Here is a 24,371-nt window from a genome sequence, read left to right on the forward strand (position 1 = left end):
TGTCCCTTGTCCCCTCTGCTATCCCCGCTTTGTCTCTTCTTGCCCTGCCTCGGTCTACGCTCACCTCCCACCCACCCTTTCTCCTCCACTGTTGTGGTTTTTCTCTTTCTGTTTGTTCCTCCCGTCCTGTCCGTCCCCCTGTCTTGTGTCCTCTCTCTGTCCACTGTGGCTGTTTTGGCTTATTCTGTGCTGCGGCTGCTGCCCACTTTCTCCTCTCAACCTCTTCTCCTTCTCTGTGCAGATGTGTAGGCAGCTAAGGCCGGATGGGAAGGCCATGTGACCTAATGTTTCATGTCACAGCCACGCCTTCTCAGGTGCGCAGAAGGTGAGCTCTCCCTTGGCCTCGTCCACCTCCCTGCGTCCTCTTGCCCGTCTCTCCGCCCTCCCCAGACGCTCCGCAGCAGGCCCTGGAATGAAAGGAGGGACTAGAGAAGCCCTTCCTGCTCTTTGGGGGACAGGACACTCTCTGAGCCTTGGCCAGGACACTTGAAGATGCCAGAGAGCCCCAGCCTCTGAATGACCTCCTGTGCCTCTGTCACCCCAAACGGGAAAGAAGCTTGTGGTCTCGGCTTCCTCCCTGGACTCCACACCAAGAGCCCTTATCGCGGTCAGCACAGCTCTTGGCTATGCTTTCCGACTGTCCCCTGAAACATCCAAGACCCCTTCCCTTCTCTCTCTCCCCTCTCCCTACTTGAGCAACGCCGTTCTCTCAAATTTAGCCAGCAGCCAGGGCAGGGAGAAGTCTCCTGCCTCCTCCCTGGTGTCCAGGCCAGAGTCCAGCCTGATACTTCCTAACCAGGCCTGCCATGGATAGTTGTGCAGGTTGCAGACACGCAAGTGCCATATGTGCCAAAGACAGTGAAGACTTGAATATTTATTACTAAAATTATCCTGCAGATGGCAATAAAAATATCTTCTAAGAAAATTGGTATATTTTCCCAATAGACGTGCCCTGGAGAAGAGGTAAAAAAATGACTCAGAGACACCCTATGGGCTAGCAGCAGCCCTGCTCCCTGCCCAGATGGGCAGCTGAGACCCTGCTCCCCTCCTTCCAGGGTTCGTTGGTGCTGGCTGAAGACAGGGAGCAGCCCCTCTCTGCCCTGCTCCTGCTTCCTCGTTCTCCTTGTCCCCCCACCTCCACCATTCTCTCTGTGGACCTCCCCCGGCCCCTCCCAGCCCCACCTTTAAGCTGGGGCGTGAGCAGCAGCAGCTCTCTACTTGGCCTTGGTCGGCCTCCTGGCCTGGTAACCACAGAGCATGCCCTCGGCCGTGGCCACGCTGAGCTCTCTGCTGTGGTCTTTCCCTCTTTCCAGCTCTCTTTCCTCCTCTTCCACTTTCCCCCTTCATCCTCGGGGGTTCTGTCCTGAGCTTCATGCCCTTTGACACTGGCCTTACCTGTCTCTGAAGCCTTCTCTGTGTCCTGGCTGATGATAATGCTTGAACGGAGTATGGGGGCTGCGGGGGTGTGTATGTAGGGAGGTATGTATGTGTAGGGGTGTGTGTATGTGGGGGGGTGCGTGTGGCAGCCCATCCTCCTTCCCAAATCTCATGCCACCTCCCCCATTCCCTCTCCCCTTCACTCATCCCCGTTGCAACCATTTCACGCTCTTTCGTCCACACCCAAGGTCAAGGTCACTGGCTGGGGGTGGTGGGGGTGGGGGGTGCTCTCGCGCCCTGGGTCAGGGGCCCTACCCAGAGTTGCCCCCAGCCACTTCTAGGACAGCTGCTCAGAGCTGGGCAGGGTGGCAGAGGGGGTCCCTGCTCTCCCGTGGGGAGCAGGCAGGTGCAGGAAGATCCTTCTGGTCTTGACTGTCTCTGCGGCCGGCACCATGGGGGGAATCTTCCAAAACCCATGCCCAGTGCCCTCCATCCTCTCTGTCTTTCTGTCGCCACCCCTTGCGTGGTGGAACTAGAGAGGCACCGAGCCGCTGTGCCTGTGCTCTCACAAGCCCGCGGATGGCGTACAGGCCTGTGTGAGTGATTTTCCTCGGTAGATGAGGACCAACTTCTGTTCGATGTCTGGTCTGGGTTCTCGTTGTTTCTCTGCTTTCCTCTCTCCTCGTCTTCTGCTGCAGGGATCTAGACTACGGGGAAAGCATTAAGATTTTGTTTATGTAGTTGTGCTTTAAAGTTCATGGTCTACTGTTTCTGAGAAACAACCTTAGAAGGCAGGAACTTGATCTGCTGTAAATTCATGATCCATCTGGGAAAACCCTAAAACAAAGAAGCCGGCCATGGCTGCAGTCCAGCCTGCGCTCTGCTCGGCTCCCGTCTGCATGGGGCAGTGGCAGCCGTGGGCCTGCAGGCCCCGCGGTTTCCAGAACAGCAGCCAACGCTTGAGCTTGTAGGTCTTAGGGTTGAGTTAGGGGTCCGCAGGGAAAGGCTCAGGGAGGGCTGAGAAGGGTCACAACAACAAGCCCTGTCGAGGAAGGTGGTCACAGCTCGTGCAGATGCTCTGGGATGCGAGAGAGTGGAGCGTCCTGTGGGCTGTCCGGGCAGCAGGAGTTCCAGGGGGAAGCTGGGGTGGCAGCTGAGGGTGGGGCTGTGGCGCCCTGGGCACCAGCTCCTCCCCGGTTACCCAACCCCACCACCCACCTTGGGGAGTGCTGATCGGTGGGCCCCAGTAGCAGGAACCCCACGCGTGGTGACTGACTCTGGACAACGGGAAGAAGGCAGTGGATCGCTGTGGGAAGAAGGAAATGGGAAGTTCTAGCTGGAGTTGGGAAATTTTTGACTAAAGATGTCACAGATGAGATCCTCGTGGCATTCATGTGAATCTGTGGGTTGTGAATGGTGAGCCACAGTGCATCATTTGGCCACATTTGGATGTTTTATGTCATCTTAATTGAGGACAGTTCCCCTCTAGCCTATACCTGCACCAAGTAATTGGATGCTGGCTGTTAGGGTAGCAGTTTGGCTTGGGATGGTGGAGTACTCCAGGGATGAGCCCCTAGCTTAAATACACACACACAACTCTTTAGTATAAAACTAAGAGTATCATTGTATGTTATGTAATAGCACAGCTTAAAGTAGGTCATAAAAAATAGGAAAATACGAACTAGGCAACAGGAAATACAAATTTCTGTAATCTCCTTTGGCACTTGGAAGTAAAAATCTTGCCTATTTCTGTGGAATATTTCCTCAGCCCGTTGAGTGTCTGTGCTTATATAACAAACATTATCTGGTATGAATTCTGTTGACATCAGAAAGGTCTTTGCCCTCTGGTTCTCGTAGCAGGGGTCCAGGGCCACCCATCTCCGTTGCAGGAGCAGCCTGGAGCCAGGGCTCTCCCAGGCTTCCTTCTGAAGCCGCTTCAGTCTGCGAGGTTCTCTCAGGGGAGGCATCTTTCCTCTCCCAGAACAAACCTCTCCTGGGCTTCTGAACTGAAGCAGTCTCCTTGGGCTTCTGAACTGAAGCAGTCTCCTCAAGACTCTTTACTCTACATGGTGGTCCTGGTGGCCTCTTCGTTAAGTCCCCCCATGCAAGGGGTTCTTGTAGCCAGGTGAGAGAAGAGCTAGAAAGCTAGAAAATAGGGTGACTGGGGTAGGCCTGGCTGCCCTTCCGCTCCTGCGTTGGGCCTACGGGCCTGCCTGGGCTTGGCCGGCGAGCTGACCTCTCGCCTCTCGTGCTGAGTTGGTGGGTGACTGTGCCTCTCTGCAGAGCGACCATGGTGGGAGCGTGGCTAAGCCACCACCCTGCAGCTTCCTCTGGGGGTGCAGCCTGCCTGGGGGAGGAAGTAGGGCAGCAAGAGCAGGGGAGGCTGGAGGTTCTGAGGATTCTGCCTGCCATTTTATTCTAAAAATCAAATCTAGACTTCAGGAACTTGCTTCCTAAAGGAATGGTGGGGGCTGGGCTATCCCTCGAGGCATCTGGGTGGCGTTTGCAGACTGGCCTTTGTAAAGAAAGTGCTCTTGTGTTCCTGATGCCCAGGTGTTAGCCGCTGGCTGTAGAGATGGGAGTTCCCAGTCGGTCTCTGTTTGGATGAGGCCAGCCTGGGAGGGGGCAGGCTAGACACAGGAGTGAGAAAGAGGCTGGATCTTTGTGAAAAGTCCCCAGGAGGCCTGCATGGAATCTCCCCCAGACATCATCCAAAAGGAGCGTCCTTTGACCCTGGAGCCGTCAGCAGGCTCTGGGGGATGGGCGAGGCTCTGGGGGCCCACAGGACACATCTCCTATAATCCCATGAGTGCAGGTCTCACTCTGTCCCCCAGCCTGGTAAATTGACATACATCAAAGTTTATATCCCTTGGGCTGATGAATCAGGAGAGTGAAAAGGCTAAGGTGGGCTTTATCTGAGGAAGGTCATGGCAGCGGCTGCTACTTGCCCTGTGGTTGCCTACTTGGCTGCCTGTGGTTCTTCTCTGCTTGGGAGCACATCTGTGGCTGGCGTCTGCAGCCACCCCCAACCCCACATACACGTCAGCCTGCAGGACAGGTGGCCTCCTGCCTCAGGCAGATGCTACCCCCAGCCAGCCTCGTGGGGCGCTGGCCTGGTTCCCCGGACCTGCTCTTTCTGGGGCCCATCATCTGGACAGGGGCGAGAACTCCCCGTTGTCTCTTGGGATGCCTGGTGGTTGCTTGTTGGCTCCCAAGAGGACGACAGTCGGAGTTCTGTGTGAGAAGTGGCCTTGGCTTCTACAGGAGAGAGTTGAGCCATGGGCAGGGGACGAGGGTCTCAGGCTGTGACTCCCTGCCTCAGTTTCTTTAGCCCTGGGGCTCAGCGTCCACACTCAGAGGACTCATACATTGCCTTCTGGATAATTCCACATTCTCCTTATGGAGTCCCAACCGCTCTGACACCTGGCCGCGACCGTGCGCCGGCGAGGACCTTCAGGATGATCTCATTCTGCCCCCACCCCCGCACAGTCATCCACACAGCACATGATTTGGTGGGCGTAGGTCTTGTTTGCAAAGTTCTTCAAGAAAAAAACATTTACGTCGTCTTAGTCATTCCTTCCAATTCTGAGCACATGCATTCTCAGAAAGTTCTTCCTTAGGCCCTGCTTCAGTTTGTCTTGCTGCAGTTGAAACCCATTTTGTCTTACTTGTCAACCTGTTGTGAAGCCTGTCTTTCTACCCCTTAAACCAGGTGTCCTTTATCACCTGCAGGGCACCTTTCTCCATCCGGGTCCCAGGATGCATATCCGTCTTCTCCCCAGTGGTCCCCCAAAGGCTTGAGTTCACTTCCCCCTGGTGGAGGGTTAGAATATGCACAAGAACACAGCTGAATTTAAAACCACCTGAGCAAACCCAGCTGGTGTTAGGTGCACAGTACACCAGTCTCCTTCACAGCCTTAGAAGGTGGTGTCCCCCTGGGGTTTCCAGCTCTTTGCATCTGATTATCATTCAGTCCCCTCGTCTGCAGTCCCTGCTGGCCCAGCACGCAGCATGTGAGGGGTGCTTGGCTGTCCCAGAGGTGCGTGCTGGGCTTTCCAGGCATCCTGCCCTTGCGAGGTTGGTCCTTAAGTCTTGCCCTTGGTGCAGTAGGAGGGTTTCTCGTTTTTCTCTAAAGTGCTTCAGGCTTTGGTCCAGGAGCCTTGGGAGACTGCAGGGACCCTGAGTGGCCCCATTGCTTCTCAGTTGTCACTTTATCCCAGGACTCCTCCCAGATTTGAATTTCCACATCTCTAAGATAATGGCAGGTTCAGCCTGAGGTCCTGAAGCCTTGGGACTCCAGGGCCTGCATTGGAATTCCAGAGTGGACATGAATTTTCCCACCTCCCACCTGACCTCAGTGTTTTGACTATTTCAGTGATTGGTTTTGTTTCTTCCCAACATGCATGTTGGGCCCCAACCTCAGCCCTTCTTTGGGGGCCCAGTTCAGCCACCAAGACCTCTGTCCAGGCTCACCTGACCCATAGGGCCTGGCCGCGGGCTGGCACAGAGGATGGTGGCGGGGGGGTGGATGGGGGGATGTGACTTCAAAGCCTCAGGGAGCTGCAGGGATGGGATGGGAGGGGCTTTGCCAGCACAGGTGTGTACCAGGTGCCCCTGCTGCTGGGGCCGGCTGGTCTTGACTCTCTCTGTCTTGTTGCCAGGCGGAGACGGCAGCCAATCGCATCTGCAAGGTGTTGGCCGTCAACCAGGAAAACGAGCAGCTCATGGAAGACTACGAGAAGCTGGCCAGTGATGTGGGTACCCTCTGTGTTCCCCTGGCTGGGTCCCAGCAAGGCCCTGCCCTCCCCACCCTGAAAGAAAAGGAGCCCCCAGAACCTACACCTCCAAATCCATCCCTAGAGCACTGTCCCAGGCTGAGTGTACATGAGCCCAGCACAGTTAACCCAGGCAACGTGACCTCTGCTTTGGTGCTCCCAGAAAGGATCAAAGTGGATCTCGGTTTTTTCACTTCTTACGTACAAGTTGAGCCAGGGGATCTCACAGGCCTTTCCAGCCTGGCGTACTGTTGGTCTGTGAGTTTTGCTCAAATTGGAAAAGGAGTGGGTCTGCTCCTGAGAGGGTATGGACCTTGGTAAATCAGTGCTGCCTCAGGCTCGCATAGTGGCTGGGCCCACCCAGGGGACAGGATGGACAGTGCAGGGTTTCCTGTTCTGCCATTGGCTACACTGGAGCTAAGGTTCCACTTGCTTCTTACGCAAAATAATTCAGCTTTTGAGCCACTCGGCCCAGCCTCTTAGTGGATCTGTTGTCCAGCATAAGAGCCCAGGTTCTCGAGCCCATGTGCCCAGGTTTACGTCCCTGCTCTGCCCTTCCAGTTAGGGCACCTTGTCGAGTCACGTGACCCAGCAGTGCCATGGTTGCCTCTGCTGTGACTTGGGAAGGATCACGGTACTTGACCCAGTAAGGTTCCTGTGGTTACTCAGATGAGTTCATCCAGGCGGCATGCCTGGCACCATGCGGTGTTCAGTATATTTCCTGTCGTCATGTCCATACCTTCCCCACCTTCTCCACCACCATCACCTCTGCTCAAGGAAAATAATCCAGGCTGCTGCCTGCCTGTGCACCAGGCCAGCTCTCTGCCCCCAAACCAGCCCCTTCCATTTTGAGTCAGGGACCCACATTCTAGATTCCTGTGTCAGGTGGCAAGGACCTCAGAGAACAGCTGTTAACCCCATCCATGTATAGATAAGGAAACTGGAGCCCAGCCAGTAGTTAGGATCTAGAACTGAAACGCAGGTTTCCTGCCTTCTAGTCATCTGTGTGTCCACACGGTCTATGGTTCCAAGCAGGGAGAGCAGAGAGGTTGAGTGATGTGGCTGTGAGTTAACGCACTCTGGTAGCCTAGCCACCTCTCTGGCACCTGGCCGCTCGGCCTGGGAATGCCCTAGGTGGTAGTGGGGAAAGAGTGTGCCGTCAGGAGAGACCCCTCCCTGGTACCCCTTCCCCCTGTGTGAAGAGCTGTTGGGAGGAGGGGGAGGCCGGCCCGAGAACGCTCCCTGCCAACATCCTCACCCCCACCCCTGTTCCCCTCCCCGCCCCAGCTGCTGGAGTGGATCCGCCGCACCATCCCGTGGCTGGAGAACCGTGTGCCCGAGAACACCATGCATGCCATGCAGCAGAAGCTGGAGGACTTCCGGGACTACCGGCGTCTGCACAAGCCCCCCAAGGTGCAGGAGAAGTGCCAGCTGGAGATCAACTTCAACACACTGCAGACCAAGCTGCGGCTCAGCAACCGGCCCGCCTTCATGCCCTCCGAGGGCAGGATGGTCTCGGTGAGCACCGGCGGCCGAGCCTGGACCCCGACCCGTCTCTCCACCCTGAGCTGCTCCTAGTTGTGGTCAAAGGCAGCGTTGCAGGGAGGGGGCGCAGGGAGGAGGACCTTCTCTCCTTCCACGTTACCACCCAGGCTGGCGCCCAAATCAGCCATGGGGTGGCCCCTCCCTGGCCATTCTGGGTCAGGCTTGCCCTTTCAGACTCCTGAGCATCCACCCCAGACCTCCCCAGCATCCCCCAATCATCTTTGTAAACAAAATACCCTTGACATGGCAAACCAAACAGCATAATTCAGTAGCAGTAAAGTTAATTTTTACTTCCATAGAATCATTAAGCACTTAAAAAAAATTATTACCTTAATAAGTAATAGACCTTTTTTTGGTATATTGGAAAGATATGAATAAGCAAAGTACAGAAAATAGAAATTACTTATAGTCTTTAAAAGGATCCTTTTAGTTTTTCCATATAAATATAAGTTTTCAGGGAATCCTAAAGCATGTTTTATATAGCAAGTTGCTTTAAAAAAAAGTTAATATTATGTTGACCAACTTTCCATGTCATGAAATACTCTTCTTTTATGTCACTTTTTTTTTGAGACAAAATCTCTGTTGCTTTGGGCTAGAGTTCAGTGGCATGATCATAGCTCATTGCAACCTCAAACTCCTGGCCTCGAGCGATCCTCCCTCTTTGGCCTTCCAAAGTGCTAGGATTACAGACATGAACACAATGCCCAGCCTATGTCACTTTTATTCCTTATTATTATTATTCATATAATTATTCATTCTCCTTACCCTGTCCCCGGGGTACATTTTTATAGGGAAAAATTTTATAAGCCAGAGAAACATACAGAAGAAAATTTAACAAGTTCCCTGTGACAGATCTTTTTGTTCTTAAAGTAAAGAGTAACAAGCACACACAGGCATGTACGGCAGGAATGGGACGGGTGAAAGGCAGGCAGTGCTGGGAGAGGCAGCATCCAGGGCATCACAAAGGGAGAAAAAAAAAAGACTTTGATGTACTGTAGGCAATTTGGAAAACTGCAGTCCTCTTTTGTGTTCCAAGGCCGAATCAGTAGGCTTTAGGAAGCCAGAGTGGCTGCTAGCCAGAGGGTGCTCTGTGAGAATCAAAGTGCCCATTCCTTGGGGCAAATGCAGCCCGGCCCAAGACGCGTGGTGGGGAGGGTGGCATGCAGGGCCAGCCCCAGTCACTGCTCAGCTGGGCATACTTGCACCAGCTGGAGGGAGTGGTCCAGTCTGAAGGGGTGTGGGTTTGCACTCAGTGTTTCTCCTCTTGGAATTGTGGCCGGCTCGCCCAGGCCAGGGTCCCTGCAGTCTCCAGGCTACTGCCCAGAGGCCTGAGCTCATGGATAGATCGAAGAACACAGGAATGCTGGGTGGCTTCCATGTCTGCTTGCCTTGTTCATCGCTCTGTGTACCTGGCTGGGACCAAGAGCCTTAGGATTGTATGGAGTCCTGTCAGAAGCCAGCCCTGGGGAGGGAGGGCCTTGGGCTCTTTCCTTACTCAAAGCCCCATAGCTCGCTGACCCACATGGACACAGGTCCCAAGCCTTGCCAGGCCCCAAGCCTCCCGGGGCCTGGCTCCCGGGAGCCCAGGGAAATGCCAGTGGGAGCTGGGATGGATATGGGGCAGAGATGGGAGGCATGGAGCAGGCAGGGGGCTTGGGAGGGAGTCTGGGGCCTGACCATGCACCTCCCCTCCCCACAGGACATCAACAACGCCTGGGGCTGCCTGGAGCAGGTGGAGAAGGGCTACGAGGAGTGGCTGCTGAATGAGATCCGGAGGCTGGAGCGGCTCGACCACCTGGCGGAGAAGTTCCGGCAGAAGGCCTCCATCCACGAGGCCTGGACGGACGGTGAGGCCAACCCAGCTCTGCCTCCCCAGGGTCCGGGCTTTCCCCCGCCACCAGCCGCAACTCTCTCCTCTTGCTTTTTGCTTTTTTTCATTTTTGTCCCTTACTAGTTCTGTGACATTAGGCAAGTTCATTAGCCTTTTGGTTGTCTCAGTTTCCTCATCAATAAAGTGGGGATAATAACAGTACCAACCTCATGGGTTTATGAGAATTAAATCAATTAATACATACAAAGTACTGAGATGTTCCTGGCGCAGTGCAGTGCTTTGCAAGTGCTAATTTTTTATTGTTCTTGTCACAGTAATTGATTCTTCCTCCCCTGAGTCAGGTTGGGTTTGAATACTGACTCTTAGAATCCACCGCTTAGAAGCGGAGTCAGTTTGGAGTGGTGACTGGCCCTTCAGGGTGACAACGCGCCCTCCTGTGTCAGTTTCCTAGGGCTGCTGTACCAGATATACACAAACTTGGTGGCTTAAAACAGCAGAAACTTATTCTCAGGTCAGGAGGCCGGCTGTCCTAAATTGAGATGTTGGTGGGGCTGGTTCCTTTTGGTGGCCCCAGAGAGGCTGTTCCACGCTGCCCCCCAGTGTTGGTGGCTGCACAGTCCTGGGTGTCCTTTGGCGTGTAGCTGCATAGCCCCAGTCTCTGCCTGTAACCTCACATGGCAGCTTCTCTTGGTGTCGCTGTGACTGGACCTCCCTTTCCTTTCTCTAATAAAGACCAGTTGTTGACTTTAGGGCCCATCCTATTTCCAAATAAGATCACATTGTGAGGTTCTCGGGGGTGCTCTTCAACATAACACAACCTCCTCCTGGGGTTGTTGTGAAGCATAGATATGCTAAGTACGTCGTATGTTCAGTTCAGTGCCCAGCAGGTGGCGCACTCAGGTGGGAGTAGCCCTGGATGTCCTCTGCTCCCTCCACTGCCCGGCCTCCCGTGGCATGGCAGGAACCGGTGCCCTTGCCTTAGCACACGTATGCCCCTTGAGGCACTTGGGCTGTGTCTAGCGTCTGCTTATTGGCAGGTGAGGTTCACTCTGAAGAGCGACAATTGTATCTCTGTCTGAGAACAGTCTCGTCCTCGGAACCTGGGCCAGGGCGGCAGGGGGCGGGCGGGCTGCCCATCTCCTCGGCCCTGCCGACCATTCAGCTGGAACCCCTGGGGCAGACCCGTTGGCCAGTGGAGCTCAGGACTCCCCCATTCAGCCCTGTTTTGTGCTCCTGAAACCTTAGGCTGGAGATGAGTAGGGAGAGCCATACCCTAAGGCCATTTGGGAGTGGCTCGGCTTAGTGTAGGGGGACAAGAGTGCTTGCCTCAGCTAAGGGGGGGTTGGGGTGGCGCCCTGTTATGAGCACGTGTGCTGGGCTTCACGCACAGTGACCAGAGGTGCTGCTCCACCTTCCACCGTGCCTGTGTGGAGCTACTTACCCAGGCGTGGGTGCAGCAGAGCAGAAGGGAGATGGTGGAGGTTGTACCCACTCATCACCTGCTGCTGCTAGCATGTGTCCTCTCTTGGGCCAAGGAATAGTTCACAGCCAAGGTACAGGGCAAGGATTGTCCTCATGAGCTTGTCAGCTGCCAGCAAGAGCATGAGAAGTGCTGGCATGCCGGCACAACCTCTGGGGACAGCAGTTTGGCCATATGTATTCACACCTAACGATTTTATTACTCTCTGACCTGGGCATTCCGTTCCTCGAGACTGTCCAGAGAGTTAGCCCTAACCATGGGGAGAGCACATGCCTGGAGGTGGTTGGTGAGACATCTGTGACAGTGCAAGCCACAGGGCGTAAGTGTCCCACGGGAGGGCAGGGGTGGCTACGTCAGTGGTGCAGACACTCGACGGGACGTCTGTGCAGCCGGAACACCGCAGAGCCAGAGTAGAAATTCTGATGATGTGCTGCTAAATATTTCAAAAGCAGGAAATATGACACATATATGCCCAATGTTTTAATAGAACATCCATATAAGGAAAGACTGAATAGAGGTAGATAAGTAGGCTTATCTGTAATTTTCTTTTACTAAACTCATTGTATTATCATTCCTATTTAAGAAAAAAGAGTAGAGGATAGGACAGAAATGACACGTGGGGACACAGCCTGGGCCTGGCAGATCGCCGTACAGTGGACGCCTCCTTGGGAAGTGCTCCCAGAAGTGGAGCTCCTGGGGCTCTGTGGGGTGGGTGGTCGGGGCCAAGAAGATGCCCCCCCCCAGCCCCTGCTCCTGCTGAGCCATGTGCCCCTCTCTCTGAACCCAGGCAAAGAGGTCATGCTGCGGCAGAAGGATTATGAGACAGCCACGCTCTCGGAGATCAAGGCCCTGCTCAAGAAGCACGAGGCCTTCGAGAGCGACCTGGCCGCCCACCAGGACCGCGTGGAGCAGATCGCGGCCATCGCACAGGAGCTCAAGTAGGCAGCCCCGGCACCCTTCCCTGTGGCTCCCAGTGAGGGGCTGGGGCTTGGCATTCTCAGCCTATGTGGGAGATGGGGGCATGGCCGTGGAAAGTGAGAAGGGTGGGTGCAGATGGGTGTCTAGATGGGAAAAGAGTTGATACAGAAGACAGGAGCATCCATGCTACTGAGTGACCAGCCTGTGACCATTCCCATCCTGGCGCAGGCTTCCTTCCTCACCTGTGGCTACTGCAGGAGCCGAGAATGACCAAGCCTTGGCTCTGAGCTTTCCTGTTGGGCCTCAGTGGCTGCCTGACATTAGGTGTTGGGGTAAAGGCTGGTATCACCTCCAGCCTTGGTTGGGCAGAGGCCATTGGAGAGGAGGACTGGCTTTCTCTGGTCTCCTCCCTGCTGGTCTTCTGAAAGCCAAGGGTGTGGGATGGGAAGGGTGCCTGGAAGGTCTGATGAAGGGAGCACCCCTGGATCTTCCCGCACCACGAGTGCCCCCCACCCCAGGGGGAGAGAGAGGACCAGGGAATTAACCCAGGCCGCCTGACTGCTTTGTCTCTTCCCTCCCCAGTGAGCTGGACTATTATGACTCACCCAGTGTCAATGCCCGTTGCCAAAAGATCTGTGACCAGTGGGACAATCTGGGGGCCCTAACTCAGAAGCGGAGGGAAGCTCTAGAGGTGAGGGGCCCTGGAGGGAGACCTGGGCCTGCGCTTAGCAGCTGTGTGCACTGCCCCTTCCTGATTCAAGGCTCTCTTTGCTTTGGCGTAAGGGGTTTGACTTCAGGGGTTCCCCGGCCCTCCCCTACCCCTGGCCTAACTGGAAGATTCACTTTGGCACAGGATTTGGTCTTTGCCCTGACGGAGATGCCTCCTCTCTTGCCCTAACATATCTCATCCTCCCAGTTTGGTGCACTTGACAACCCAACCACAGCCATTTGAGAACCTCCCTGTTCTACAAACCAGACACTCTGGGGGCCGGGCCAGGCGACTGCAGTGTGAGGTGGTCCCTATAGGGCTCCTCAACCTGGACCCCTTGGGGCTCGCAGGAGAACCTTGATAGAGGTGGGGGATGATTCTGGACATCACTTTGCTGAACACCCCCACCCCCACCCCTCTCAGCGGACGGAGAAGCTGCTAGAGACCATCGACCAGCTGTATCTGGAGTATGCCAAGCGGGCCGCGCCCTTCAACAACTGGATGGAGGGGGCCATGGAGGACCTGCAGGACACCTTCATCGTGCACACCATTGAGGAGATCCAGGTGAGCCACACGTCCCGCCCCAGTGGCCACTCCCCCAGCTGCCATGGCCCACGCTATGCAGGTCACACTCCTGCAGGACTTGCCCCTGTAGGGTAGAGGACTGAGGAAGAGCATCTCAAGGATTTTGTAGATTTGAAACCTTTGCATTTTATTTATTTGATGAGGTAATATATACACATGGTAAAAAAATCCAAAAAATAAAAAGGGTGTGCAATAAGATCTCCCTTCTTGGCCAGGCGTGATGGCTCACACCTGTAATCCTAGCACTGTGGGAGGCCGAGGCAGGAGGATCACTTGAGGTCAGGAGTTTGAGACCAGCCTGAGGAAGAATGAGACCCTGTTCCTAGTAAAAATAGAAAAATTAGCTGGGTGTGGTGGTGTGCACCTGTAGTCCCAGCTACTTGGGAGGCTGAGGCAGGAGGATCACTTGAGCCCAGGAGTTTGAAGTTGCTGTGAGCTAGGCTGATGCCATGGTACTCTAGCCTGGGTGAAAGAGTGAGACTGTCACAAAAAATAAATAAGTAAATAAAAAGTCTCCCTTCTCAGGTTTTCCCCCACCCCCAGGTAAGAACATGACCATAGTCTGCATACATAAACAAGTGTGTTTATTTCCATGTTCTTTTCTGTACCTTTTTTTAAAACACAAAAAATAGCTTTTATTATATACTGTATCCTGAGCCTTGATTCTTAATTGAACATTTATCTTGGAGCTCATGTCACATCAATTAACAGCTTCCTCAACCTTTTATACAGCTGCAAAGTATTAGATTTAAAAGGTTTTTCAGGCTGGGAACAGTGGCTCATGCCTGTAATCCTAGCACTCTGGGAGGCCGAGGTGGGCGGATTGCTCAAGGTCAGGAGTTCGAAACCAGCCTGAGCAAGAGCAAGACCCCGTTTCTACTATAAATAGAAAGAAATTAATTGGCCAACTAATATATATAGAAAAAATTAGCCGGGCATGGTGGCGCATGCCTGTAGTCCCAGCTACTCGGGAGGCTGAGGTAGTAGGATCGTTTGAGCCTAGGAGTTTGAGGTTGCTGTGAGCTAGGCTGATGCCATGGCACTCACTCTAGCTTGGGCAACAAAGTGAGACTCTGTCTCAACAACAACAACAAAAAAGGTTTTGCAAAGAGCTGAGGAAACCAGTGCTGGGGGTGGGGGCGGGGGTCACCTAGGGGACAGACCTCTAGGTCTGCTTGCCCCCAACGTGACTCTAGGATAGTGAATGTTGTCCCAGGGTGGTTTCTGCCAATTTCCCCAGCACCGAGGATGAAGCTGTTGCTTTGATGACTCTGCCTTCACCTTCCTGGGGCAATCCCTTCCATCCGGGTTCTCAGCAGTAACAATCTTTGGTTTGATGCCTGCCAGCTGGTGTGGGCCCCTGCTCCCATGGCCCCTCCACCTACCTCTTCCTGGACTCCAAGGGTCCCCCTTGCTCCTCTTGCCCAGGGCAGGCACCAGACCCCTGAGTGACTGCACTCCTCCATCCCTGTGTCTGTCCAGGGACTGACCACAGCCCACGAGCAGTTCAAGGCCACCCTCCCTGATGCCGACAAGGAGCGTCTGGCCATCCTGGGCATCCACAACGAGGTGTCCAAGATCGTACAGACCTACCACGTCAACATGGCGGGCACCAACCCCTACACAACCATCACGCCTCAGGAGATCAATGGCAAATGGGACCACGTGAGTTTCACAAGGGCAGGGGTTTTTGTCTTTTCTTCGTTGATTTTTGTTGAGTTCATGTTTTAAATTGTCACATGGTAAACACTCATTGTGTGTCCAGCTAGCGAATAACTGAATTTCTGGAACAAGTTGACATCTTCGTTTCTGTTCTGTTGCTGTCTGGCCCCTTCCCCACGTGGGTCCTCCATTTCCTCCTCGGGCAGATGGCTGGCCCATCCTCAAAGTCCCATGGTTGTTCCCACCCCAGGTGCGGCAGCTGGTGCCACGGAGGGACCAGGCTCTGACAGAGGAGCACGCCCGCCAGCAGCACAACGAAAGGCTACGCAAGCAGTTCGGGGCCCAGGCCAACGTCATTGGGCCCTGGATCCAGACCAAGATGGAGGTGGGTCCCACCCAGGGCAGTCCAGCTCGGGGCTCCCACCCCTCCCCAGTTGCATCCCAACCAGGTTGCCTGTCTCTCCGGGTGGGACCCAGGAGGACTGAGGCCCTGAGCCCAGGACTGTCTGCTGTGCTGCAGACAGGTGTAGAGGTCTCTGCAGGGAAGGCCTGAAGGCTTCATCGCGGTATCTAATTTGGGAGCAAAGACAAGGACAACCAGGGAGCCACATATGGGAGTTCTCACAGGAGGGTTGTCTCTGAGTGTCCAATTCAGTTTAGTCCCTTTGGTGGCTCTCGTTGACCAGGCCTCCTCTTCCGCCCTTACTGCTCCTGCTAAGCAATGAGCTTGGGGTAAGAGGATGATCTTCCTAGAGAGAGAACCGAAGCCTGGTCAAGTGTAGGGTTTTTTTGCTGAATTGTGTGGGCTAACTAGTGGGGTGCTATGGCTAGAGCATGGCCTCTGAGCTCCTTAAGGGCAGAGACCATGACAAGTTCACATTTGTGTGTGCCACTCCCCTGCCCCCCACATATTGTGCTTGGTAGTCACTCAGCAAATATATCTGCTGGATTGATTTGAGTGGACAGAAAGCGCATTCACAAATGAAGTGTATTTGTGTGGATGAATGTCAGACAGAAATGGGCATTCAGCCTGGCCTGCGGGGTGGGTGGAATCAGGTGGCCAGGGCAAGCACCCCAAGGTGCAGAGCGGCAGGAGCAAGAACATGGCCACTGAGGGGGTGAGCCAGGTGTGCTGGGCTGTGAGTGTCCTGGCTCAGTGGGTCCCTGAGATGACGACATTAAGGAACAAGGCTTGGGAAGGAGGTTTGAATAGCAAGCAGAGGTGAACATTTAGGTTAGCCACAGACCCTGCATCCCTTCCTGAGGCTGACAGGTGCCTGAGAGGTGGGAGGTGTTTCATCCAATGATAACAGTGCTTGCTGCACACCTTTATGATGCTGTTTCCACACCAAGGAGCACTCACACTAAATGTGCCGTAGTGATTACCAGTGATGGCCTCCCTAGGGCTGGGAGGGGAACCAGGAATCATCTGAGAGTTAGCCAGTGACTTCGGGGACCCTAGTCCCTACCCCACGGGTGGTCTGACACGGTGCCTTCTTTCGGATGAGCAGGAGATCGGAAGAATCTCCATCGAGATGCACGGGACCCTGGAGGACCAGCTCAGCCACCTGCGGCAGTACGAGAAGAGCATTGTCAACTACAAGCCAAAGATCGACCAGCTGGAGGGTGACCACCAGCTCATCCAGGAGGCGCTCATCTTTGACAACAAGCACACCAACTACACCATGGAGGTGGGTGGGCTGGCCTTGTGCCTCCGGAGGGGGCCCATGTCCCTTCTGTTCTCCCCTGGTATGGGGGTGGTTACCCATCTTCAGTGCCTTCTGGATTTCCCAAGGGACTTGTTAGGAGTTCACGTTTCTAGCCCTATCCACAGAATTTGATTCACTAGTTCTGGGGTAGAGCTCAGGAATCTCAATTTTTAACAAGAATGCCTGGTTATTCAGGTGCTGGTAGGCTCCAAACACTGGCTTAGGCACCTACTTTCTAAACGACTGCTTGTTTTGACTGTGAAAGGGTGTGTGTGCAGGCATGTGTGTGCACATGTATGTGTATATGTGTGTCAGTCAGTGTCTCTTAATCTCTCCTGCTACTGGATCTGCCCTCCTTCCTGACCCTCCGCCTGTTGGCAAGCCCTGATCTCTGCTGCCCGGGGCAGAGGCCACCACCCTGCCCCTTCACCATCTAGGGTCCCCTGCCTAGTAGGTTGTCCTTGTCCAGCTTCTCCTCCAGCTGGTGACACTGAGAATCCAGAGGGAAGGCCGGGTTTGGTGGCTTTGGCCATTTGGATGGTTGGAGGGAGGAGTGGGCAGGGCAGCCTGGAGCCCCTCTGTTGACAGGCCCCTTGCCTGCCCGCAGCACATCCGTGTGGGCTGGGAGCAGCTGCTCACCACCATCGCCAGGACCATCAACGAGGTGGAGAACCAGATCCTGACCCGGGACGCCAAGGGCATCAGCCAGGAGCAGATGAGCGAGTTCCGGGCCTCCTTCAACCACTTTGACCGGGTGAGCCCCGCCCAGGCGCTTGCTGAGCGCAGCTCCCAACCTCCGCCCCAGGGCCCTGGAGGGCAGTGCCTGCCCAGGGTGTGGGCTGCCGTGCAAGTGTAGGGCTGCCATCAGCCTGCCCTGACTCGGTGCACCCCACGAAGCCAGCCTTGGACAGCCTGTCCCGGTATCACATGAGCTTCCTGCTTTCTTGGCGAGCGCTTATATTGTGGGTGGAGAGAGACATTGTACCCCTGACCCTTGAGTGCCTGCCCTGAGGAATCAACCCTCAGTTGAAGGCTTGCTGTCCCTCGGCTGTGGGGACTGTCCCTCACCTCTGCCCCAGGGGATGGAGGAGCAGAGACTCCTGGGAGTCCTCCTCCTGGCAGCCTTTGGGCCACTCTGCCGAGGACGACAGCTACTGTCCTGGGTTTTCATCCCAGCTCCAGATAGGATGGGCCTTAGTCTGCCCCTTCCCAGTGCCCTGGGGCTTGGGGGTGGCCATAGGGTGCAGGGGCATGGGCTTAAGTGCTGCCCCCCTCCCCTGCCTGTTTCACGGCCCTCCAGGCACCTGGGCGGGGGGGAGCCCCTGGGGAAGGTGGGCTGGGCGGGGGGCACTCCTGGGGGGCTGCTCACCCTCATGACTCATGGCGCTCTGCTCTGGCCCTGTTTCCCGGAGCAGAGCTGTGTGTGCTGGGAGAGGGCACACCCTGGAACCTTGTCCATGTGTCTAACCGTGTGCACTTTTATTTCCCCTCCTCCCCCACCCCCACCCTCCCACCCGCATGCCTCTGTGCCCGTGTCTCCCCACACACGCCACCCTCCCCGGGGCATGCCCCTCACGGCCTCCACCTCCCTGGCACCGCATGGCTCGCTGCCTGGCGCACCACGGCCCCAGGATCACTCCGGCACACTGGGTCCCGAGGAGTTCAAAGCCTGCCTCATCAGCTTGGGTTATGATATTGGCAACGACCCCCAGGTACTCGCCTCCTGCATGGAGCATGCTCAGGGTGGCATCTGGGGCGAGAAATAACGCGTTTTTCCTTTTTCTCTTCTCTCTGTCTGGATCTCCCTGTCCCCCTCCTGTGGGCCGTGGGGCTCGTCTCTCCTGCTGTCCCTGCCCGCCCTGTGTCGGGCTCCTCCTCCCACTGCTCCATCCTCCGGCCTCTGCCCTCGCTCGTCTTCCGTGGGAACCTGCCTGGTGCCCGCCCTCCTCTCTCCTGGCCACTCCTCATCCTGCGGACGGATCTTTGCATCTTCCTGCTCTGTCTTCTTCCTTCCTGTGGACGTTTCCCCCGGATGTGTATTTGCGTCTACTTCTCTGTGTTCCTCTCCCCTTCATGTCCCCTAAACCATGAACCTCATCCTCCCCTCTGGCCGTCTGTGCCCTGTCCTGGCCCCGGGCCGGCCCTTCCTCCTCCCGCCTTTCTGACCCTCCTTGTGTCTCGGTGCCACTGCCCCACAGAAGAAGACAGGCATGATGGACACGGATGATTTCCGCGCCTGCCTTATCTCCATGGGTTACAACATGGTAACGTAAACCCCACCCTCTGCCTGCCCTGGTGAGGAGGAGCCAGCTGGCGGGAGAGGCCGAGTCCTAGCAGTGGCACGGTGGCAGGCTGGAGGCCCTCCCCGGAGGAGCCTTGAGTCTCTGGTCCCTGGGGAAGATGCTCCCTGAAAGCCGGGCCCGGCCATGGCCTGTGTCGGGAGGCCTGGCCTTCTCACCTCAGTCTCCATGCTTGCTGTTCATCTTCTGGTACTTACAGTGGAGACGGGGCTTCTCACTCCTGCCGTGGAGGGCTGGGCTCACCCCGAGGCTGGCAGGAAGGACTGGCAGTCCTGGACTTTCCGGGTTTGGGGTTGGCTCACCTTCATCTCACATGGGATGTGGTAATTTAGATTTCTCCCTCCACCCTGGTGATGGTTCCAGTCAGGCCCACACTTGTTTGCCATTGTCCCAGGCCCCCTGACCACCTTGGTCTGGCACCCTCAAGCAAACTTTCTGAGCAGGGCAGTCAGGTGACTCCTGGGCCTTGTGCCAAGTGCAGAGCCCACAGGCTGCCCAGGGCAGGGCAGGGTCTTGGGACCAGACACAGTGAACCTGTGAGTAAATCCCGGCCTGCTGTCACCAGCTTGTGGCCTTAGAGGAAGTGAGGGAAACCCTGTAGGACTGTTATAAGGGTTAACTAAAGGAACTTACATAAATGCTGGGTACATATCTGGCATGTAGGAAATACAGTGGTGGGGAGAAAACATATTCTAGAGCCAGACTGAGTTCAAATCCCAGCTCTGCCACTTACCGGCTGTGTGACCCTGGGAAAGTCACTTAGCCCGTCTGGGCCTTAGATTTCTTGTCTGTACAATGAAAATAAGATGCCTATCTCATCTAGTTTTGGTGAGAAGTAAATGAATTAAAATGTATAAAGCACTTAGAATGATGCTTGGCATATAATATGTGCTATGTAGGTGTTAGCCATCATTATCATTGTTGTCATAATTCTTACCAGTATTATTTTGTTCATGGGGAACCCAGGCATCTGTAGTGGGTGGGGAACCCCCTGAGCTGGGTCTCCACTGTTGGGCCATGTGTCCCTGTCATATCCTCAGGACAGCCCCAGTTAGGTCAGGGGGCTGCTGTGCCATCTTCTTCCAGCCACAGGCTGTCTGAGCCTCTAAGAGTCTTCAGGTCCATATGAGATATTTCCAGCAGCCAAGAGCTGATGGGCCTGGGCTTGGCTGTTCCCTCCAGGGAGAGGCAGAATTTGCCCGAATCATGAGCATTGTGGACCCCAACCGCCTGGGGGTAGTGACATTCCAGGCCTTCATCGACTTCATGTCCCGGGAGACAGCCGACACAGATACGGCAGACCAGGTCATGGCTTCCTTCAAGATCCTGGCGGGGGACAAGGTGAGTCTCCCGGCATGTGGGCACTGGCTGGATTCTGATCCAGAGCGGAGGAGGGCTCTTCTTCCAGGATCCCAGGACACAGTATCAGCTTAAGGGAGTCCTCTGCCAGGGGCACTACACATTAGTGAGGGACTCATTCATAGTTGTGATGAAATGACAGGTAGCGGAGGGCAGTAGAGTGATGTGGGTGTGTGACTGGACTGTGGAAGTCTATCTGAGAACCCCGGGGACGTCACCCTTGCACAAACATGGACTGTGGGAAGCATGTTTCTCTCATTGTTCTACCCTGAGCAGTGATCTGCTTTGGGTTCCAGATTTCCCAAGTGTCGTCCTGCAGTGCCTCAGCTTGAAATGGAGATGCAGAGAGGCTGTCTGTAGGGAGGCCAGATCTCTGTCTGAGATGGTCACTGGTGGACCTGGATGTCCCTCAGACCCACAGCCAGCTCTAGCCCAGGGATCTGATCTCTCTAATATTATAGAAAAGACTCAAAAGGGTGTCCAGAGGAAGTTGGGGTGGGGAGTGAATGGGGGCTGGGTTTCCTTTCTGTAAAATTCACAGGATAATCCTGTTGCTATCCTTGCTTCAGAACTGAAAAGATTGTTATGAGAAGCAAAACCCAATAGGGAGAATAATTTCTGAAATGTCTCAATCTATAAGGGAATAAAGACAGAACCTAACAAAGAGGTCCCTAAAGGTCTGATTTAGGATCAAGGACACTCTCAATTTGATTCCTAGCACCTTAGAGCTGGAAAGATCCTCAGACCATCTAGTTGAAGGGACTCATTTTGTAGAGGAGGAAGATTGAGGCCCAGATGGGGGCCTGGTCTCCTGACTTTTGGGCTGGTGGTGGCAGCCCACCTTCCCTTAAGCTGGGTCCTATGGGACTCTGGCAGACATAGGGCATGGGGCCAGGGGCCGACCTTGTAGGTCAGAGACCCAGAGTGAGCTTTTCTGGACCCTCAAGCTCCTAAAAAGCAGCAGCTTCCAAGTAGACCTACAGTGGGCAAGCCCAGAGGGGAGCGGGAAGGCAGAGCCCCAGGCTGTGAGCCACCTGGGTGGGGCTACGTGGTTAAGCTGGGCCAGATTTTGGGTGCTGTCTACAGCAGTGATGTCCAAACCTGGAAGGTCATCTTAATCTGCCAGAGGGCTCATTACAATCAGACTCTATGGCCGAGGCCTCCAGAAAGCCCAAAAGAGTGAGGTCCCGTCCCCCAGGAACCTAAGTTCCACCAGACTGTCTGCCATTGCTCCAGCACCAGATGATTGCAGACTAGTGTGACATGTGAGAAGACTCTAGGTGTCATTAGCATATCGAGTTAGCTTGGAAAGAGATTGAAGTGGACAACACGATTTGATTTTTAACATACACAGTGTACACGTATACGTGTCCACACGCGGGAAGAAGTACCAGGACGGAGCCGGTTACCTAATGTCACAAGCTGGTTTACGGCCACCGAGCTTTGCGGCTGTGCCGCACTGCGCCACTTTACGGCCGCTTTGCTTTGCGGCCGCTCTGACCGCGTTCTCTCCCCGCAGAACTACATCACCGTGGACGAGCTTCGTCGTGAGCTGCCGCCGGACCAGGCCGAGTACTGCATCGCGCGGATGGCCCCCTACACCGGCCCCGACGCCGTGCCTGGTGCTCTGGACTACATGTCCTTCTCCACGGCGCTGTACGGCGAGAGTGACCTCTAGCCCGCCCTGCCCGGCCGCCCTCGCCCTGTATGCCGCGCCCTGCCTTGCGCCCTCCGCTGTCCCCCGTCTCCTGCCCGGGTTTGGTTTCAGCTCTCAGCCTCCATGGGGCGAGCTGAGGCCCGCGTGGCATCGAGCCTCCCTGCCCGCGAAGTGACAGTTTACAAAATTATTTTCTGCAAAAAAAGAAAAAAAAAAGTTACGTTAAAAACCAAAAAACTACATATTTTATTATAGAAAAAGTATTTTTTTCTCCACCAGACTTAAATGGAAAAGAGGAAAAATTAACTATTTGCACCAAAATGTCTTGTTTTGTTGTGACATAGGAAAATAACCAAGCACAAAGTTATATTCCATCCTTTTTACTGATTTTTTTTTTCTTCTATCCGTTTCATCTGCTGTATTCATTTCTCCAATCTCATGTCCGCCTTGGTGTGGGAGTCGGGGTAGGGGGTACTCTTGTCAAAAGGCACATTGGTGCATGTGTGTTTGCTAGCTCACTTGTCCATGAAAATATTTTATGATATTAAAGAAAATCTTTTGAAATGGCTCTTTTTTAAGGAAGAGAATTTATGTGGCTTTTCATTTTTAAGTCCCTCAGAGGTGTGACTAATCTCTTTATCAGCACACACTTAAAAAAAATTTAGTAGTGCCTATTAAAAATAGGGCAAACTTGGAGACTATGGACAACTTTGATATTGCTTGCACAGACTATATTAAAATGGTAACACTGCCCTGACAGCTCTTTGCCTACTCCTTGCTTGCTGTTTTCTGGAAGTATTTGGGGTCAAGGACAGTGTGGAGCACCTGTACCCAACCCTAATGTGTTTCTGACCTTGCCGTGTGTTCAGTTTTCTTCATTTTAGAAAGGAAAAGGTGATTGATTTCCTCACAGCTCTCCTGTGTGTTGGACCTAAGGGCACGGGTGTATAATGGACTTCTTGAGGAGAAGGCCCATGTTCCTTTGTTTTCCACAGCATCAAACAGCTCTGTGACATCTGTATGTCCCCAACTCCTTTTATTTTTGTTGCAGGGAACAGCTTGAGTTGTCTGAGTCATCTCACTCCTTGCTATTCAAAATGTCCCACAGATAGCAGCTGTCCAGCATCACCTGGGAGCTTGTTGGCAATGCAGAATCTCAGACCCCATCCCAGAATACGGATTGCGAATCTGCATTTTAACAAGATCCCCAGGCACTTTGTGTGCACTGCTCTAGCACCTCTCATTTTTTCCCCTTTCCTGTCTCTCCCTGAGTCTGTCTTTTATTCAAAATGCAGGGTAGTGAAGACTTATCAGTAGTACAGTGTGGGCCGGGCATGGTGGCTCACACCTGTAATCCTAGCACTTTAGGAGGCCGAGGTGGGTGGATCATTTGAGCTCAGGAGTTTGAGACCAGCCTGAGCAAGAGCGAGACCCCGTCTCTACTAAAAAAGTAGAAAGAAATTAACTGGACAACTAAAATACACACACACACATATATATATATATATATATATATGATTAGCTGGGCATGGTGGTGCATGCCTGTAGTCCCAGCTACTCGGGAGGCTGAGGCAGTAGGATTGCTTGAGCCCAGGAGTTTGAGGTTGCTGTGAGCTAGGCTGATGCCATAGCACTCTAGCCCGGGCAACAGAGCAAGACTCTGTTTAAAAAAAAAGAAAAAAAAGAGTACAGGGTGTAATAGAAATGTAAGTTGGCAGCTGAAGTCATAGATCTGTGTTCAAGTTATGGTTGTGTTTAGGAGTTGAAACGGTTTGGTGTAGTGTTTAAAGGCAGTTGGGTCTGTGCAGTCAGACTGCCAGAGTTCAAATCCATGACTGCCCTTTCTAAAATGAGTGAACTGTGCTCTACAGTTCCCTGATCTATAAGTGGGGATGATAGTGCCATTGTAAAGTTGATGCTATAACATAGAGCTTGTAGAGCATTAGTACATATAAATTTCTGTGATTAATCTTAGATTTCAAGGGACTCAAGCTTGATTTGGTTGAGGGAACTCTTAAAAATAGAATGCTTAACATGAGTTATGTCCCCTCATTTAAGGGGGAGGGGGACCAAGACTAAGAATTTACTGGGCTGGGACCAGAGGTGACAGTCTACAATGTGACGACCTCTTGTTTAGGGATTAATTCAGTGAGTTTCCGGAACACCTGTCGCCCTAAGAAAGAGGGTCCAGACAGGACAGCTGCTAGAGAAAAAGGCTATGGGGAGAGTGGTAGGTGTTTGCTTTGGGAAAGGTTCCTATAGATTCTTCCTCTGGCTGGTAACAAGTTAAGTGAATGTTCAGTGTGGGTCCACTGTGGCAGGATCTTTGTGGGGAAAACCATGGAGCTAGGCCAGAGCCTGGTCGACAGGGAGTCGAAGTCTTTTGAGAGAGCCGACACACTATTTTTAGCTATTTACATGCAAGTCGAACCAAGGGTAAAGTGGTATGGGTGGCTGGGCACAG

At 54.0% G+C, this 24,371-nt stretch overlaps 1 protein-coding gene across 3 annotated transcripts in view; it reads left to right on the forward strand.

Annotated features, from left to right (window-relative positions):
- Positions 1 to 22,475, forward strand: part of ACTN1 (actinin alpha 1) — a 93,292-nt gene extending 70,817 nt beyond the window's left edge. Inside the window, exons 9-22 of one of the 3 annotated variants that reach the window (XM_012781151.3) lie at positions 6,039 to 6,131; positions 7,440 to 7,670; positions 9,397 to 9,544; positions 11,796 to 11,946; positions 12,509 to 12,617; positions 13,059 to 13,199; positions 14,703 to 14,885; positions 15,133 to 15,267; positions 16,394 to 16,573; positions 17,199 to 17,345; positions 18,223 to 18,303; positions 18,790 to 18,855; positions 20,074 to 20,232; positions 21,770 to 22,475. In XM_012781151.3, coding sequence (XP_012636605.1) covers positions 6,039 to 6,131; positions 7,440 to 7,670; positions 9,397 to 9,544; positions 11,796 to 11,946; positions 12,509 to 12,617; positions 13,059 to 13,199; positions 14,703 to 14,885; positions 15,133 to 15,267; positions 16,394 to 16,573; positions 17,199 to 17,345; positions 18,223 to 18,303; positions 18,790 to 18,855; positions 20,074 to 20,232; positions 21,770 to 21,928 — 1,983 coding nt within the window. In that variant the 3' untranslated portion in view covers positions 21,929 to 22,475. The remainder of the gene's footprint in view (positions 1 to 6,038; positions 6,132 to 7,439; positions 7,671 to 9,396; positions 9,545 to 11,795; positions 11,947 to 12,508; positions 12,618 to 13,058; positions 13,200 to 14,702; positions 14,886 to 15,132; positions 15,268 to 16,393; positions 16,574 to 17,198; positions 17,346 to 18,222; positions 18,304 to 18,789; positions 18,856 to 20,073; positions 20,233 to 21,769) is intronic. The other 2 variants (XM_012781152.3, XM_012781153.3) reach the window with 2 other exon arrangements.
- The last annotated feature ends 1,896 nt before the right edge of the window (positions 22,476 to 24,371 follow it).

This window comes from Microcebus murinus, chromosome 6 (assembly GCF_040939455.1).
Source record: "Microcebus murinus isolate Inina chromosome 6, M.murinus_Inina_mat1.0, whole genome shotgun sequence".
In the NCBI taxonomy this organism is placed as follows: domain Eukaryota; kingdom Metazoa; phylum Chordata; class Mammalia; order Primates; family Cheirogaleidae; genus Microcebus; species Microcebus murinus.